The sequence below is a fragment of the Macaca nemestrina genome, chromosome 5, assembly GCF_043159975.1.
Source record: "Macaca nemestrina isolate mMacNem1 chromosome 5, mMacNem.hap1, whole genome shotgun sequence".
In the NCBI taxonomy this organism is placed as follows: Eukaryota; Metazoa; Chordata; class Mammalia; order Primates; family Cercopithecidae; genus Macaca; species Macaca nemestrina.
This window is the reverse complement of record NC_092129.1, coordinates 104,034,456-104,053,585: the sequence shown is the minus strand read 5'-3', so window position 1 is coordinate 104,053,585 and position 19,130 is coordinate 104,034,456. Positions and strand designations below refer to the sequence as shown.

Here is a 19,130-nt window from a genome sequence, read left to right as displayed (position 1 = left end):
GTGCCTTAGCCTACTCTCAAATCACATTGTTGACTATAACCAAATTATTATGAGCTTTGAGAATAATTTCTAGGGGAACTAGTTAGCATATTAAATCTCTAACCAAATAGTAAACATGTAATAGTTGTACAAATAAGACATGAAGTAGTAATTTTAAAATTAATATCCAAGGCTTGAGTACGAAACAAAATGAAAGTTTTGTATAAATGTCATATAACTCACTCTGATGTAAAGCACTGTGAATAAAATGAAAGTCAAATAATACTGACACCTTGAAAGGAACCCTAAAACTACTGCTATTGTAATACGTCAAGGAAGTTATTAAAATGGTATATCTACTTCCAGGATAGATTCTTCTGTTATTGCAAATCACTCACAATATGCCCTGAGCCTTCCTTTAAACCTCAGTTGTCTTACAGAACAACCTTAGTGTGAATATAAATTGCCCCCAAACTTCTATTCTATATTTTAAAAAAAATCAATCCTGCTGGGGTGAGGTTGCTCACACCTGTAATGCCAGCACTCTCGGAGGCTGAGGTGGATGGATTGCTTGAGTCCAGGAGTTCAAGACGAGCCTGAGCAACATGGCAAAACTCCATCTCTACCAAAAATATAAAAAAATTAGCTGGACGTGATGGTGCGCACCTATAATCCTAGCTACTCTGGAGGCTTAGATGGAAGAATCACCTAAGCCCAGGAAATCAAAGCTGCAGTGAGCTGATACTATACCACTGCACTACAGCCTGGGCAACCAGAGTGAGAGACCCTGTCCCCCAAAAAGAAAAAAAAATTAAATCAATCCTTGAGGCCTAAAAGACTCTAAGAAGAAAGGGTTAACTTCTGTTGTCTCATGAATTTCTAGGAATTCTGATATGTTTTGTGGATGCGTAGGGGTTAGGGAAAAGTGACTCTATCTCTATTCAGTTACACATTTTTCTCTAATAGGTTAACAACTATGGAATCAAATTTTAAGGAGTGTCTAAGAACTGTCCTCCCCAGAGTTGATCACGCTAGGAATCCTGCAGCTTAATGTGCTAGATTAGGAGAAGAACTCAATCATTTCCAAATTGTTTTGCTCCAGTTAATACCTTGGAGGAAAGAGACTGCAAAATTTGAAAGCAGGCTTATTTTTGAAATCATTTGCCTTGACAATTTTTAACTGATGTTAACTGACATTTCACAAGATAAATTTCAATAATTTAGCTATGAATATATTTTTTCAGTATGTCTGTACAGTATTATTATATTTTACATCAACATTATATTTTAGTTGCATAAAGATTAGAAATAACATCATAAAGGGCTTAAAACTGCCATTAAAATCTCTAAAACTAGAAATGTTATGCAAATTTAAGAAAACTAACACTATATTGTGTGATTCTTATATACCAACCTGGAGACTGTTTTAAAATTAGGGCAAAAATAAGGAAATATTAAAGATAAACTATCTATAAACCTAAAATCTGAAGGTAAGGAGTCAGTGCTTCAAAAAACAAACCTCAATCTTATCTGAATGAAATCCTGTGGTGAAATCAGGGGACTGTAAATCTCTAGGACTACCCACTCCTGCATAGCTTCCTTCAGAGTCTGATGTCAATAGTTCTGGAAGAGATTCCACAGAATTGGTCTTACCAGACTTTAATAATCCTAAAACATGAAATTAAAAAAAAATTAAACACATATGCATTAAACATATATGCATTATATGCAGTGAATCAGACAGCTAAAAACTTTCATTTATCCAGACTTAATAACATTCAAATTATATTTATGGTATAAAAATCTTAATAATTTAACTGGAGAAAGAAATCAGTTTAAGTGAAAAACTGAAATGGAAGAGATTATAAAACAATAGTTTTATTCATTACAATCACACACCAACTGTGTAATGAACCTGAGGAAGATAGTTCTTTGGATCTGCTTTAAAAAGTGATTGAAAATATTTTTGTCCGCCTAAGAGACAAAGGAGAAAGGGAAAATAATTAAAGTCCAGACCTCTTTTCCTTTTCTCATCTGTCTCTTGGTACAGTGGTCTCTGCACCCAAGCGAGGAGGGTAGCTTCATTCTATCTGGGAGGAAACCTGTGGCCTTTTTGCCTCTCACTTAGCCAGCTGACTGACCCAATAGCAGAGGCTCCCACAGAAGACGACTGTGGCCTGTTTGAAGTGTGTTCTTCCCTGAAATCTCTGGCGATTCAGCTCGCTTGAAGCAAGAGGGTTGTTATGAAATGTATGTATCATTTCTTCTCTTAGGCAAGCTAAATGCCTGGCCTCATGCCACACCTGGTATCCAGGTTCAAACTTTTGCTTAGATTCACATGTTCATTTCCGCACATTTCAAATTTATTAGAATCTAAATGAAGCACCAAAATAAGCTATAAAATAAAGATGTTATCTCAGTTGTAACTAAAAGTTGTATAATTGATTTAAAACCTACTGTCTCTTATACATTGTTCTCTTTAAAGTAAATCACCTTCACAAGCTAAATGTCCCTTTCATTGTTATCACTGCAATTTGGAAAGAACATTTAAACATTTTTTTCCACATAACCTTTTGAATTTTTTTTTTTTTTTTTTTTTTTTTTTTTTTGAGACGGAGTGTCACTCTATTGCCCAGGCTGGAGTGCAGTGGCGTGATCTCAGCTCACTGCAATCTCTGCCTCCAGGTTTAAGTGATTCTCCTGCCTCAGCCTCCCAAGTAGCTAGGATTACAGGCACGCACCATCACACCCGGCTAATTTTTTTTGTATTTTTACTAGAGATGGGGTTTCACCATATTGGCCAGGCTGGTCTGGAACTCCTGACTTTGTGGTCCGCCCGCCTTGGCCTCCCAAAGTGCTGGGATTACAGGCGGGAGGCACCACGTCTTGCCTCTTTTTGAATATTTTTGAGGCTGGCAAATTTTCAACTAAGAGAATACATCTAATATTAGAACACTTTCAAAAGTCAGTTAGAAATAAATCCAGAAAAAAGAGGACAATTAATGTGGCCAACAATTACTTCTGGTCAAAAACAGTTTCGCCAAATGTCGTTTGTCTAACTTTAAGATCGACACAAACATTAAGCTATTACGCAACTGTCTTTGATGAAATTGGCATCATACTCAAATTTTCTTCCTTAACAGGTTTTTTTTGGCCTCCAATTAAATTTGACCTTTTAGTTATCTTTGACTACAGATATCTTGGCCAAAGAAAGAACAGTACACCAGGAAAATATGGACCTGGAACCAAGAGAACAAATTTTATTTCTTTTGGTCACTACTTCAAATCACTTATGTTTTTTGAGCTTGTTTCCTTAGGTTTAAAGTAAGGGACATAAATTATTTCATTACTAATGTCACTTCTAGCTCTGAAATTCTAAGATTCTAACACAAATGGTAACAATAACATTATTTAAAACAAAGCAAATATCTGCTTTTCCCTAAGTCATTTAGGTGACTGGCAAATCATTACTTTCAAGACTGTCTATCCATTATTCATCCTTCCATCAATCCACCCCTGCCTCCTTCTAAACACTAATGGTAATTCATAAAACACAGAGAACACAAAATCACAGAATTTTTAATTTAGAAAAGTCCTAAGATACAGCTTTCCCATTTACTAGGTCTCCTGATTCCTATTTTCAGTGCTTCATAAATAAATTTTAGGCATATTAACTATCCTTTTTATATATTTATGTTACCTAAAACTATTCTTGACATTCTTTTGAGCTTTAGTGAACATATCAAGCACTTAATTTGAAGCATCTCAGTAAGCATAAAAAAAAAATCCTTCTTCTTTGCCCTGCCTAACAGCTTTTTTTCCCAAAGGAACACAAAACAATGTACTCTTCTGTTTTTCAAAGTTGTTTGTATACAGCTGATTGACTATGAAGTACTGTTGGTAGAAACTATACTAGGTTATGTCTTAGTGCTATAGACAAGAGTAACCTACCATTTCTGAAAGCCATACTGTAGTCTCATAATTTTATAGTCACACTTCATGTTTTATCTAAAGAAACTACTAAAATGTATATAGTTTAATCTAGATCAGATGAATCTGGAATGTGAGACAATCTATAACACAACTGGACTAACCTTTTGGAAAACAGAAAACAAAAAACAAAAAAGTACAGGGGTACTATACTAAAGAGACTAAAGAGATACTAATAAGCAAAGACAATATGAACCTTGATAGAATACTATTTTTTTTGTTGTTAATGTTAAAAAAAAAAAAAAAAGACTATAAAAACATTTGTCAACAATTAGGAAAATGTGGATATGGAGTGTAATACTAGTTAACACTAATTAATGTCAATTGTCTTAGGTATGATAATGGCATCATGGTTGTGTATAAGAGTATTCCCATCTTAAAAGATTCATATTCAAGTATTTACGGGAAAAGGATCATGCCTACAACTTATTCCAAGTGGAATAATTTTTTTTAAGTCTCTGTATTGTCTGTGTGTGTGTGTGCGTGTGTAACATATGGAGGAAAGAGCAGACAGTAAGCGACAAAGAGTCTGCAAGAAAATGCAAATGTGATGGGAAGTTAACAATAAATCTGAATAAAATGTACATAGGTGTTCGTGGTATTTTTCTTTCATCTTTTCAGTAAGTTAAATATTCTCAAAATAAAAAACTGGGGAAAAATATTTTAGAAAAACTACATAACCTGACCTTTACTTTCAAACAGGCTCACATAATGCCTAAATATATTTTATATTCTACTACCAGATTATAACCTCCTTATGCATACAAATGGCATCTTACTTGGAGTACTGACATATTTAAATTGAATCAACAAGATAATAGTTATCTCTGTCATGTTTTGCCAACCTCTAAACCCCTATGCCACTGGAAAGAGTGGTCTTTCTAAAAACAAATCTCATCCAGTCACATCCTGTTTTAAATCATCAACGGCCACCCATAGCCTTTAGACTAAAACACAAATTCCTTAGTTTGGCATATAAGTCTCCAAAATCTGATCCTATCCAACATATCTCCTATACTGAACTATATACACAAGAAATGTGCAACTCTTTCTCTCACTACTAAGCTTGGGAACACATTGCCCCCTTTGCTTAATATATCTATCTGCCTCCTTTTCTTAGATAACTTCATTCTTCAAGACCCAGCTCAGCACTGCTTTCCTCTAAGAGGACTTCCCTGATCTCAGATTGGTTTGGGTACCTCTTTTTGTGCTCCCAGAGCAAACTTCAACTGGAGTACTTATGACAAACTATCACTTTTGGTACCTCCATAAGGACTGTTTATTTCAGTAGCCCCAGCAGATGACATGTATGAATAGAGACACAGAAGATTAGAACTGGAAATACATGCTCACTTTCCACGAACCTGTAGATGATGGACTCTGAATAATATCTGAAAGGTTATAACCTCCAGAACTATCTGAACGTTTACGTGGCTTCTTTTTAGCTTTAGTTTTTGCCTTCTTGAACATAGTTTCCCTAGGAAAAAGCAAACATACTTTCAGCAGAGTTTAGGGATGTAACTAAGATAAATGCACTTATTTAACCCAACATGTTTAACCTGAAGGCTACTTATTAAAATATTTATATTTTAAATTTGTTAGACCTACAGATATTAATTATGTATTTATTTTGTATTATACCAAAGTTAAGAATGAACATAAATATGTATTTCTTATGTCAGAATTTCTCAATTTCGTCTTCCAATACCAACACAAAAGCATCACATGCCCAAGATGAGAGTGAAGGGACACAGTAGAGAAAAGAAAGGAGGAGGAAAAGAAAAAAAAAAAAACAAGGAAACAGAGCTTACGAATGATTTTGTTCCATATTTATTTCTTCTTTCAAGAAGATATCTCCATCTTCTACTTCCAAATAGCTAATATCTGGTCCATCTTGATATGGTGTAATGACTCTTCTATCCATTGCTGGAATCTGCAGAATTGAAGATATCACTTTTCAAATACAAAATCTGTGAAGTTGTTTTTGTTTTTGTTTTGCCTTTTTGTGCAGACAGGGCTCTTGTCACGTTGGCCAGACTGGTTTGGAACACCTGGTCCCAAGCGAACCTCCCATCTTGGCCTTCCAAAATGCTGGGATTGCAGGCATAAGCCACCACACCCAGCCTAAGGATGTTTTTTAAATTATGTAAGATATTCTATCTTTCATATTTGGTGACATTGACTAGAACAGCCTTAAATGCTCAATAACTTCCGAAATTTACAAGAGTGGGTTGAATTTTGATTCAATTCAATAAAAACTTTATTCCATAAACCTGCCAAAAAAAGAAACTTTAGAAAAAGCTCCACTTTATTATTAAACATAGAGTAATCCATTTCTTAAGGATCATATGAATTCATCTTTTTGCACTGTCCTGACCTTTGGTAAATAACAGAAGACTCACTCTGAAGCTTTCAGTAACTTTCATTTATAAATAAATTAATAAATATTAACTTTATTATTAAATATCTTGAATTTTGATTATCAAACTTATCTGTGAGATCTGTAAAGGAATCCTATATCCTCAGTTTTAAAAGATCTTAATGTACTTGAAGTCATTAGGAAACTATTCCATTGATAAGTCTAATGTAATATACTGCTTAAGCTGGTAATATTATAGCCACAAAAAAATTAAAACATAAACCTTACCATTTTCCGGTAAAACTCAGAAAGATCCTTCAAAACACCATCACTTAAAACATCAAGAGACCTAAAATAAAGGATACAAAATTCTATCTTAAGATTCAAGTTACTTGATAACCGTCAAGATGTTCACATATGTAGATATTTCATATTGCCAGATAAGTAACAAAGTTGTTTTTTAAGCATTATATATAGCAGTTGCTACAAACTTGGAAATAGATGTGGTTATATATTACGTATTTCAAATAAACAGCAAAGCAAACATATTACACAAATATCTTGAATAAAACTCAAGCAACTTTTTTTTTGGGGGGGGCGGGGGGTAAGTCTCACTCTGTCATCCAGGCTGGAGTGCAGTGGTGCAATCTCAGCTCACTGCAACTGCTGCCTCCTGAGTTCAAGTGATTCTCCTGCCTCAGCCTCCCAAGTGGCTAAGACTACCAGGCACACACCACCATACCTGGCTAATGTTTGTATTTTTATTAGAGATAGGGTTTTCACCATCTTGGCCAGGCCAGTCTTGAACTCCTGACCTCAGGTGATCCACCTGCCTCAGCCTCCCAAAGTGCTGGGATTACAAGCATAAGCCACCACACGCGGCCTCAAGCAACTATTATAAATTAATGTACAAAGAATCTTCTCTACTTGAGAAGGTTTTCATAAAAATCAACTAAATGAATCTATGTAATGCTTTTAGAACACTGTCTAGCATACAGTTAATAGTCATTACTATTAAAGTAAAATATAAAAACAAACTACACAATGAAGCTTTAAAATAAAAACCGACACCAGGAACTCTAATCTCAAATTTCCGTATTCTCCTGTTCTCGTCAATGATTTTATAGCAAGTAAAATACTCTGACCTTTTATTTTTTAAAAAGTATAAATTTATTTCATTTTAAAAAGATCACTGTTAAAAACTTTCAAAAGTTTTCAAGAGCTCTCTAATTCTAAAATGTACATAACTTCTAAATCATCAGCATTTATCAAATTCTTTCCATCCAGGTAAACATCATTGTTCACATTTAAATCACTAATAATATCTGCTATTATATATAAATATCTCCTTTTGCAACAATCATACAATATATATACCTTACTTACCTTGCTTCAAGTAAAGCTGCCATATTCAATCCTATAAACTGCAAACAAGACAGTTTCAACTGTTTTGCATTATACATTGCTGCAAATTCCAGTAGCATAGCAGCATTCTTCAGGGTAACTACAAAGAAAGACAAGATTTGCAAAATTAGATAAAAGGCACATTACCACAGCAAAATAAAATACATTTATGTCTAAAGCTCTAAGATTTGAACATCTGGAATAAAGAAAAAAAATTCTTGCCAAAAATAAGTCAATTCTGGGGCAAATATGTAACTCTTCCATCCCAATATGCCAAAATAATTTCAAAAGATTGGCTATGAGGAAAAATAAGCTCACACACAAGAATATTCTAAGCAAAACAAAATACAGAAGGGGCATAGTGCCACCCAAAAGCAAACACATAAGAACTGACAATCTTCCACCTAACATTTTCTGAATATTATTAAAAAGCTTTCATTAATGAACAACTTTCCTTTTCATTTACATAGCAGTTATTCCCTCTTCCATAAAACTAAAAAAGATATAAAACTAAGAAAAACTGATGAAATAATTCTATAAAATATATTAACATTGAGTTATCTATCAGAATTTATGTGGGTATATTTATATATATATATATGAAGTATATAAATATATACATATTTTGAAAATATGTACATCACAATCATACTATAATATTTTTCATGCCAGTGAAAAATCTGATATACTGTGCAAAAGATTCTGGATTTAGTTACAATCCTAGTAATATTATATATAAAGTACCCATTTTCCTAGAGACTCTCTCAGAATATTCTACCTATGTAACAGGTAACTTTCAGCTTCCTGTTCCCTCCACTATTTTTCTTAATTACTCTATCAGTACCAGCCAATAGGGGAACACAGCTGTTTTCTACATTTGGCTTCTTGCATTTCTTTTTCTTTCTCCCCTGTAATTCTATCAAAAGTTGCAACTGCTGCAGTCAATAATGGTCTCTGTCTCACTCCTGACTAACCTACATTTTCAACTAATGATGAACACAGAAATGGAAGGAATGATAAAGTCAGATCATATAAAAACTTCTTTAGAGTTGTTCACTTGGGAACAAGTATCCACATATTCCTAATAATCAGAGACCAAAGAAGTGGTAGCCTCCTTTTCCTAGGTTCTAGGAACATCAAGGAATTAATAAAGGCAACTGTGCAGCCAGAGCCATGAAAGAACATTGAGGAAGAAAAACTGTACAAGTGTAAAATATCACTTATATGTACGTCTTATACCTGTTGTATGCTGTGTCCTTTATTTTAAAATATTTTTCTTTTGTTGCTTAAAAGATCAGGGCTGTTGCTCTCTATTTAATAACCAAGGAGTAGACAGTCCATAGAGCTCAAGAAAAGTGAGAACTAAAATGCCAAAGCCAAGACAAACTCCTAGCAAGAATGAACTAGAAAAAAATTGACAGGAATTCCCTTTACACTTCCTGAAGTAGCAATGAAGCAGAACAGATAGAAGATTAGAAAGCCAGAAAGGCTGTCATGTGGAAGCTAAGGAAAGTTAACCTTTACTCTAGAGTAAGCAATTATAAATATGTAAACAGGGGAAGACGTAATTACCTCCTTAAAGAAACAGAAGTAGACAGGAGAAAGAGCATTTAAAACACTACTGTGACACTACACAGAAGGAACAGATAACAGTGACCTCAACTGCATAGTGACAGTAAGAACCCAAAGGTGGGCGAAATGTGACCAACACAGTTAAGAGGAGTAAGTTTTGACAGCTGAATGAATTTGAGTGTCAGGACCAAAATAACAAAGAAAAACTAATTTTGGATTTCAAAGCAGAGTGTCCAGGAGGACAGCCATGAAATTAACTAAAATAATGAAGAGAGTAAGAAAGAAGAGTTCAAGAAAAAAAGAGATGTGCTTTGTTCAGATATATAATGGGAAAGTTAAATTTTAAAAATCGTTGCAAATAGTAGAAAATGGGTAGCTAAAAACACCTAAAGGCAAGATCAGGGCAAGAGTACGAAAATTTCACTTTCAAACTCTCACCCTGGAAATTAGCAAATAAACTTGACACCATCTTTATTCTTCAAGGTTTTATGACATTTCAATAAAAATATTACATTTCAATTCTAAGTCGTATATACTTTCACATATTTCTACAATAAAAGTTCACTTACAAATGATGGCATGTAGTAATTTACATATTTTGGCAGGTTTTCATGGTACCAAAAAAATGGTCTATTTTACCATACATGGAATCATAAAGTCAATAAAGTAAAGTAATCCTTGATGAACCTGAAAACATACTAATACTCAAATTCAAAATTACTCACGTTTTTCAGTTAATGCTACTTCACAAATCTCTTTCAATCGGGTTATGAGAAGTTGATCAGCCACCACAAGAACACTACAAATAAAATCTACATTTTGAGATTCTAAAAAGAAGAAGAAAACACACATCACTCTTTCTTTGCATACATTATATCTAGAAAAAAAAAATTTGAAGTAATGAGGACACTAGAAAAGAAATTTAAGATTATTTTCTAAATGTTGAAAGGGCAACTATAATAAAAAGTAAATACATCAAAATATATTTCTACCTTTTAGGTAGAAAGCTGACAAGATTACACCAAAATGTCTTGGTCTCACACTAGGACCACAAAATGGCCAACTTAAGTTGATCATTTCAGTCTAGAAGGCTACTAGAATGCCTGACTTGTTTATAATCTCCTATGTTGTTAGAAAAACACTTCTCAAACTAATACAAAGAGGGAAAACTCAAATCTCAGCATCATACTTAATATATATAGGGTGGGGAAATAATGCTCTTATGCTTTCTTATTTAAAATAAAATTTGTCGTCTAAGAGTGCTTTTTTGTAACTATAGGAGTTCCTTAATTTAAAACAACTTTGTTGGGCCAGGTGCAGTGGCTCATGCCTGTAAACTCAGCACTACAGGAGGTGGAGGCAGATGTACCACTTAAGACCAGGAGTTTGAGACCAGTCTGGCCAACACGGTGAACACATCTCTACTAACAATACAAATATTAGCTAGGTGTGGTGGCACATGCCTGTAGTCCCAGTTACTGGGGAGGCTGAGGCATGAGAATTGCTTGAATATGGGAGGCAGAGGTTGCAATGAGCCGAGATCACACCACTGCACTCGACTGGGCAACACAGTGAGACACCATCTCAAAAAAATAAAAAATAATAAAAAATAAAACAACTTTCTTGGTCCTAAGTACTACTAATGGCTTTTTACCCCTGAGCCACTGCCAAAATAACATAAATTGAAAGAAAAAAATAACAACAACAGAGAAAGAGAAGAAAGGGAAAAAAAGATTAAGAAGAAAAAAATCTGAAATAGAAAAGAGCTTTAAAATACGAGGCAAAGATGAAGTCACTAGGAATGACAGACTAAGAACTTCTAATTCTCTCCTCTAAAAAAAAAAAAAAAAAACAGTAAGACAACTGTGGAAAATTGTCATAATCAACTTTGTCAGAATTCTGAAATCAGCCAAAAGCTTATAATAATCTAGGAAGTGTTTACTTAAGAAAAGCAATTGAATCTTGTTAAGAACAGTGGGATCTGGGACACTGCAGCCTGTCCTATTCAGATCTTCCTCTCCCCTCCTCCACAGCAGTAGTGAAAACCAACAGCTCCATAAGCATAGTGAATCACATTGACAGCCTAGTAGCCACAGAAGAAGACAGAACAGTTGTAGAGCAATAGTATCCTTATTTGACCTGTCTGCCAGTTCCCGGAAAATCCCACTAGAATGCTTATCTTTATTTGACCTGACTCAAAGCTTGCCCAGTGACAACAGCCTTTTATCTGGGGGCAAACAATTAGCAGTAAGTAAAGTAAAGATATAGAATTAGTGATCAAAAAACTTCTACAAAGAAGACTCCAAGACTAGATGGCTTAATTGGTTAATCTGACTGAATATTTAAAGATGAATAATATAATTGATGCATTATTACAAGATAAATTAATACAATTCTCCACAAACTCTTCAAAAAGTAGAAGATGAAGAACACTTTCCAACTTAGACAAGGAGGCCAATATTATGCTGATACTAAAAACAGACAGGGACATCACAGGAAAACTAAACCAATATCCCTTACAATTAAAGATGTGAAAATCCTCAAAAAATGCTACAAAACTAAATCCAGTAACATATAAAAAGGAATTATATAATATGACCTAGCAGAATAAATCCAAAATGAAAGGATGATTCAACATATGAAAAATCAATCAATATAATACACAAAAATAAAGCATAATAAACACATGACCATCTTAAGAAACAGAAAAACATTTGACAAAAATCCCACATCCTTTCATGATAAAAACACTCAATAAACCAGGAATAGAAATAATCTTCTTCAACCTGATAAATGGCAACAACAAAAAACCCACAAGTAAAAAGGCTGAATGCTTTTTCCTAAGATCAGAAACAAGACAAGGATGACCACTGTTGCCACTTCTATTCAACAGAGTACTAGAGATTCATCTAATCAGGGCAATTAAACAAGAAAAAGAAATAAAGCACACCCAAATTGGAAAGGCATACGTAAAACCATCTCCATTTGCAGATGACATGATACTGCATATAGAAAATCCTAAGGAATCCACTAAAAAAACTACGAGAATTAGTGAACAAGTTCAGCAAGGTTGCAGGATATAAGATCAATATACAAAAATCAATTGTAATTCTAAACACCAGCAAAGGACAATCCAAAAATAAAATTTAAAAAAGTTCCATTTAAAATAGCATTAAAAATTCTTAATAATTTTTAACTAAGAAAGAGCAAGGTTTGTACACTGAAAACTACATAAATCATTAAAAGAAATAAAAGACTTAAATAAATAGACAAATAAATGGAAAGACAGCCAGTGTTAATGGATTATAAGACTTAAATATTAAAATGGCAATAATCCCCAAGCTGATCTACCAATTGAATGTGATTCGTATTAAAATCCCAGCTGCCTTTGTTGCAGAAATTGGCAAACTAATCCTAAAATTCACATGAAAATTCAAGAAACCCAAAATAGCCAATACAATCTTGAAATAGCAGAACATAGTAAGAAAACATACATTTCCCAATTTCACAACTTACAACAATGGTAATCAAGAGAGTGCTATATTGGCATAAACAGAGTTCATTGAAATAGAATTGAAGAGTACAGAAAAAAAACTTTAAATTTATTGTCAGCTGATTTTTGACAAAGGTGCTAAAACAATTCAATGGGAAAACAAACATATTTTCAACAAATGGTACTGAAAAAATAGGACATACAGATGTAAAAGAATAAACTTGGACCCATACCTCACAACAAATGCAAAAATTAACTTAATAAGAATGGTGGTTACTAGAGGACAGGGGATTAGGGTAATGGTGAGATACTGGTCAAAGAGTACAAAATTACAGTTATAAGATGAATGAATAGGATCTAGACCTTATATACAGCATGGTGACTACACTGATACTAATGTACTGCATACTTGAGATTTGCTGAAAGACTAGATCTCAAGTACTTTCACCACAAAAAAAAAAAAAGGTAACTATGTGAGGTGATGGATATGCTAATTAGCTTGATTGTGGTAATTATCTCTCTATATATAAACATAGATATTATATATATATCTCAAAGCATCATGTTATACACAGTGACTATACATAATTTTTACTTGTTAATTACACCTTAATAAGACTAGGGGGAGAAATTAACTCAAAATGGACCAAAGACCTACATGTGAGAGACAGAACTATAAAACTCTTAGGAGAAAACATATAGGGTAATCATCATGACATTGGATTTGACAATGAATTCCTATATATGACACCAAAAACATGAGTAACAAGTCAACATAGATAATTTGGATATCATCAAATGCCTGTAATCCCAGCACTTTGGGAGGCTGAGGCAGGAGGATCACTTGAGCCAGGAGTTCCAGACCAGCCTGGGCAATATAGGGAGGCTCTGTCTCTACAAAAACTGTTTATAAATTAACCAGGCATGGTGGTGCACAGCTGTAGTCCCAGTTACTTGGGACGCTGAGGTGGGAAGGATCACTTAAGCTCAGGAGGCCAATGCTGCAGTGAGCCATGACCATGCCACTGCACTCCAGCTTGGCCAACGGAATAAGACCCTGTCTCAAAAATAAAATAAAAATAAAAGTTTTTGTGTTTTAAAGGACACTTTATCAAGGAAATGAAAACAAGTCAGAGGAGAGAAAACATTCGCAAATCATATATCCCATAAGGGACTAATATCCAGACTATACAAAGAACTCTAGCAGCATCTTAAAAAAACAAATAATTGAGAAAAAAAAGTGTTCAAAGGACGTGAGTATGTACCCAAAGAAGACATGCAAATGACCAAAAAGCATATGAAAAGATGTTCAACATCATGAGTCATTAGTGAAATACAAATCAAAAGCACAATGTTGTATAGCTTCACACCCATTAGGATGGCTATAATAAAAAAAGTTGATATTAGTAAGTGTTGGCAAGGATGTGGAGAAACTGGAACCCTCACACTGTCAGTGGTAAAGTTAAATGGTACAGCTAGCCACTGTGCAGTTTGGCAGTTCCTAAAAAATTAAACATGTGACCCAGCATTTCCGCTTCTAGGTATATGCCCAAGAGAAATGAAAACATAGCCGGGCGCAGTGGCTCAAGCCTGTAATCCCAGCACTTTGGGAGGCCAAGACGGGCGGATCACTAGGTCAGGAGATCGAGACCATCCTGGCTAACATGGTGAAACCCCGTCTCTACTAAAAAATACAAAAAAACTAGCCGGGCGAGGTGGCGGGCGCCTGTAGTCCCAGCTACTCAGGAGGCTGAGACAGGAGAATGGCCCGAACCCGGGAGGCAGAGCTTGCAGTGAGCTGAGATCCGGCCACTGCACTCCAGCCTGGGCGACAGAGCGAGACTCCGTCTCAAAAAAAAAAAAAAAAGAAAGAAAACATAGGCCCACACAAAAACAGGCATGAGTGTTCACAGCAGCATGATTCCTAATAGACAAGGGTAAAAACAACCCCAACATCCATCAACTGAAGAATAAATGTGTTATATCCACATAATAAATATTACTTGGCAATAAAAAAGAATGAAGTGTTGGTACCTGCTACAACACGGAAAAAATTTTAAAACATCGTACTTAAGTAAAATGAGTTAAATACAAAAGGCCGCATGTTGTTTAATTATATTTATATGAAATGTCCAGAATAGGCAAATCCATAGAGACAGAAAACATACCAGGGGTTTTCTAGGGACTGGGGATAAGAGAGAGTGGAAAGTGTCTGCTAATGGGTACAAGGTATCTTTCTGGGGTGATGAAAATGTTCTAGAATTATACAGTGATGATAGTTGCACAAATTTGTAAACATACTAAAAACTACTTATTGTATGCTTTAAAAGTGTAAGTTTTATCATGCAAATAATTTCTCGATTCTTAAAAAGAAATGAAAGAAGTACAGAAAAAAATACCATGTCTCAGTTATCTTACTCTTAAGTATACAAATCTTCAGAAATCTTGTCCTCGGTTAAACTCTATCTCCTTTACAAGACTACCCAGATTTCCTAGGCAGACTCAGAGGCTAGCTTCTTAAAAATGCACCAGCTTTTTAGAGAATTACTCTGTTGGATTATATTTGTTTTCTATACGTTTGTCTTCTCCACTAAATTGAGTTTCTTGAATATAGAAAAAGGTCTATTCACTTTTTTATAATCCCCAATATACAGCTGGGGTTAAAAAAAACTAATGGAATATGACAGAACATCTGGTACCACTCCAATGACTAAACATACTTTGTAACTAAAAGTTAGTGTTTTGCCTAACAAAGTATATAAATCACCTCTCTTCATAAATTTTGGTACAATTTTTAATCTGTTTCTTTCAAGATGTGTAACCACAAAGGGGAAAAACAAGTAAGAAAGAACTTACGCAAGTATTTGTCAAAACTATCCCTGTTGTCAATTCATTCACCTCCATCATAGAAGTAGTTGGAAATTGAACTGCTAAATCTAATTTCAACCATTACATACAATTCCTTTTTTTTTTTTTTTAATGAAACGCTTCACAAATTTGCATGTCATCCTTGTACAGGGGCCATGTAATCTCTGTATCATTCCAGTTTTAGTATACTTGCTGCCGAAGTGAGCACTAATTCTCAAAGAGTTCATTTTCACACGGGTATTGAAAACCTTCTTTTTCTGCTCCTCTACTATTAGCAATCATTCCTATTGCTTATTCTAAATTAAGCCTTTATTGGCCAGGCATAGTGGCTCATGCTATAATCCTAGCACTTTGGAAGACTGATGTGGAATAATCCCTTGAGCCTACGAGTTTGAGACCAGCCTGGGCAACATAGTAAGACCCTGGTCTCCACAAATAATAAAAAATAAATTAAATATTTTAAAAATAAAACAAATTAAGCCTTTATTGGTGGCTTTTGTTCATTAGAAATTAAGATTCATGTTGATTTTACCATTATTCCATTATATCTGAAGTATCTACAATGTCCTAACTCTTATTAATACCTTTTATCACCACAGCTTCATCAGTATAGAGGTAGTCCAAAATAACTTTTAATATATCAGAATGTATTGGCATTTCCAGAGCTGCACAACTGGAAGCCTAAATAAAATAAGACAAAATAAAGTAAAATAATTCATTGTAAACAATAAAATATTACATTCTAATTTGGGTTATTGGTACAAAACACTCTGAACAGGAAATCACATCAAATGCAAAAGAACATAAAATTTACAAAACACATGGCTAAAATAATATTAAATTTAATTTTAAAACACAACATGAAAAAGGAACAAAAAATTCAGAAAACAAGAAACACAGTGGTGTTCCTAGTACATTTCTAAATAATAACAGGGAAATTTTTATTTAAGTAGCTTCTTGGCAATAATTTTAAATTCTAAGAGTTGCTATTTTCCAGCAGCCTCAAGCATAAATAAAGTTTAATATAAATGAAGAACTGAACTAAAATATCGAGTTCTGATTTTGAATTTCTTTACTACATAATTTCCACAAAATATAAAGAAACATAGTTACCAACCTAGGCGCTTTTTACTTAAATCTTACCTCAATCCATGAGCTACTCAGCATACTATGAAAATATTCTAAAAGGAAAAAAAAAAAAAGTTCAATGCAATAAGAATAGTGAAACAATAATAGAGCAAATAAATTAGCAGCTTTAAAAAGTACACCTACCAAGTCTAGCACAAAGAACACATTTATGACAAGGAAATTCCTTTCCATCCACTGATTTCATGGTCACGTCACACAGAAATGAACTGGAAGAAAATGTTTAATTGAAGCAAGTGCAATTTCTTTACATAGTTAATGAAAAAGATTATAGGATTTGGCTTAACTTTCAATTTTCTCCTAAAGGTGGCAGAGAATAAATAACTTGCAGGAATACATACAATAAAATACTTCCTCTTCTTCCACCTTAGGGAAGGTAAGGGCCTTAAAGACAGTATTTGAAAAGGGAGTCAAATACAAATATTCAAAAAGTATTTTTCTGATTTTCCTTTTTTTCTAATTTCAGACAAACTGTTAATAATACTAAGTGATATCATATTTAAGTCTCTGTAATTCACTTATTTGTAGCAGCTTATCTGGGCCAACCACAGTTGAAACAACGCCACAGTTTATCCTTCTCCAAAATCTTTCCACTTACACAGAAAGGATGAATAGCTAAAAGCAAAACTTTTTTTTCTTTGAGACGGAGTCTTGTTCTGTCACCCAGGCTGGAGTGCGATGGCGCAATCTTGGCTCACTGCAACCTCTGCCTCCCAAGTCCAAGCGACTTTCCTGCCTCAGCCTCCTGAGTAGCCGGGATCACAGGCACTCGCCACTATGCCTGGCTAATTTTTGTATTTTCTTAGTAGAGAGAGGGTTTCACCATGTTAATCAGGCTGGTCTCAAACTCTTGACCTCAGGTGATCCACCTGCCTCGGCCCCCTCAAAGGGCTGAGATTACAGGCGTGAGCCACCACGCCAGGCCCTAAAAATAAAACTTTTTAACAATATATTTAGAATAGTATATTTATTATTAAACATTTTTTATACTAAAGGAAATAATCATAATGATGAAGAGATATAATTAATTTGGTTTGAGGGCTCACAACATTTCCTAACTATAACAAGGCACAAAATTCAGGCAAGAAAAAATAAAAATTAAAATTCCTCTCTCTATTAGAAAGTCATCAGAAAGAAAAAACTCCTTTGATGTCTTCAGCAGTTAGTATTTTATCAATTTACTTCAACAGCTCCCCAACATTTCCAAAAATGCAGAATACTAGAAAAGGTAAGAGGGTATCTACCTATACATTTTGCTTCATATGTGGGTAAGCAGAGATCTATTTCCACACTTAAATGCCAAAATCTAGAGATGAAATGTTAATCTTCCTTTCCTTACTTACCATTTTTTCTGACTTAGCTTCAGTTTATTACCAGTTTTCTTGGCAATGACATTAATTTTTTCATTTTCAAATCTGACTCCATCTAACCTATCAAGGAGAGATAAAAATTAACAATTGATATATATAATTCCCTTACAAAAATAAACGTACAACAAAAAATCCAACAAATTAGCTTACACCTAAATATAATACTATATCCTAAAGTATCTCAACAAACCCCTACTCTGAGATAAAGAAGTATCATACTTTTTCTTCTATTTTAGTTAGAATTCAAAATAGATTAAATATTACTGACAAAAGACAATCAAAGCCAGAGCACAAAGTTTTTCTTTTTCTTTTTTTTTTTTTTTTTTTTTTTTTGACAAGGAGTCTCGCGCTGTCGCGCAGGCTGGAGTGCAGTGGCCGGATCTCAGCTCACTGTGACCTCCGCCTCCCGGGTTCACGCCATTCTCCTGCCTCAGCCTCCCAAGTAGCTGGAACTACAGGCGCCCACCACCTCGCCCGGCTAGTTTTTTGTATTTTTTAGTAGAGACGGGGTCTCACCGTATTAGCCAGGATAGTCTCGATCTCCTGACCTCATGATTCGCCCGTTTCGGCCTCCCAAAGTGCTGGGATTACAGGCTTGAGCCACCGCACCCGGCCTTTTTTTTTTTTTTGAGATGAAGTCTCGCTGTGTCACCCAGGCTGGAGTGCGGTGGTGTGATCTCAGCTCACTACAACCACCACCTCCCAGGTTCACGTAAATCTCCTCCCTCAGCCTCCCCAGTAAGTGGGACAACAGGCATTTACCACCATGCGGGGCTAATTTTTGTAATTTTTTGTAGAGATGGGGTTTTGCCATGTCAGCCAGGCTGGTGTCAAACTCCTGACCTCAGGTGATCTGCCCACCTCAGCCTCCCAAAGTGCTGGGATTACAGGTGTGAGCCACCGCGCCCAGCCCCTTCATTACTTCTAAACAGAAAACATGATACACCCC

General features: G+C 34.7%; 1 protein-coding gene and 1 non-coding gene across 3 annotated transcripts in view; both read right to left on the bottom strand.

Annotated features, from left to right (window-relative positions):
* LOC105495711 (inhibitor of Bruton tyrosine kinase) overlaps positions 1–19,130 on the bottom strand; it is a 79,890-nt gene that overhangs the window by 25,830 nt on the left and 34,930 nt on the right. For both annotated transcript variants that reach the window (XM_011765441.3, XM_071096810.1), the window contains 10 exons: positions 18,155–18,241; positions 16,938–17,020; positions 16,809–16,846; positions 16,250–16,346; positions 10,030–10,131; positions 7,715–7,832; positions 6,617–6,677; positions 5,781–5,902; positions 5,334–5,446; positions 1,499–1,647 (listed from right to left, as the gene is read on the bottom strand). In XM_011765441.3, coding sequence (XP_011763743.2) covers positions 1,499–1,647; positions 5,334–5,446; positions 5,781–5,902; positions 6,617–6,677; positions 7,715–7,832; positions 10,030–10,131; positions 16,250–16,346; positions 16,809–16,846; positions 16,938–17,020; positions 18,155–18,241 — 970 coding nt within the window. The remainder of the gene's footprint in view (positions 1–1,498; positions 1,648–5,333; positions 5,447–5,780; positions 5,903–6,616; positions 6,678–7,714; positions 7,833–10,029; positions 10,132–16,249; positions 16,347–16,808; positions 16,847–16,937; positions 17,021–18,154; positions 18,242–19,130) is intronic.
* On the bottom strand, positions 15,771–15,873 carry LOC112429355 (U6 spliceosomal RNA). Its single transcript, XR_003021547.1, has one exon. It is a non-coding gene; the product is annotated as a U6 spliceosomal RNA (small nuclear RNA).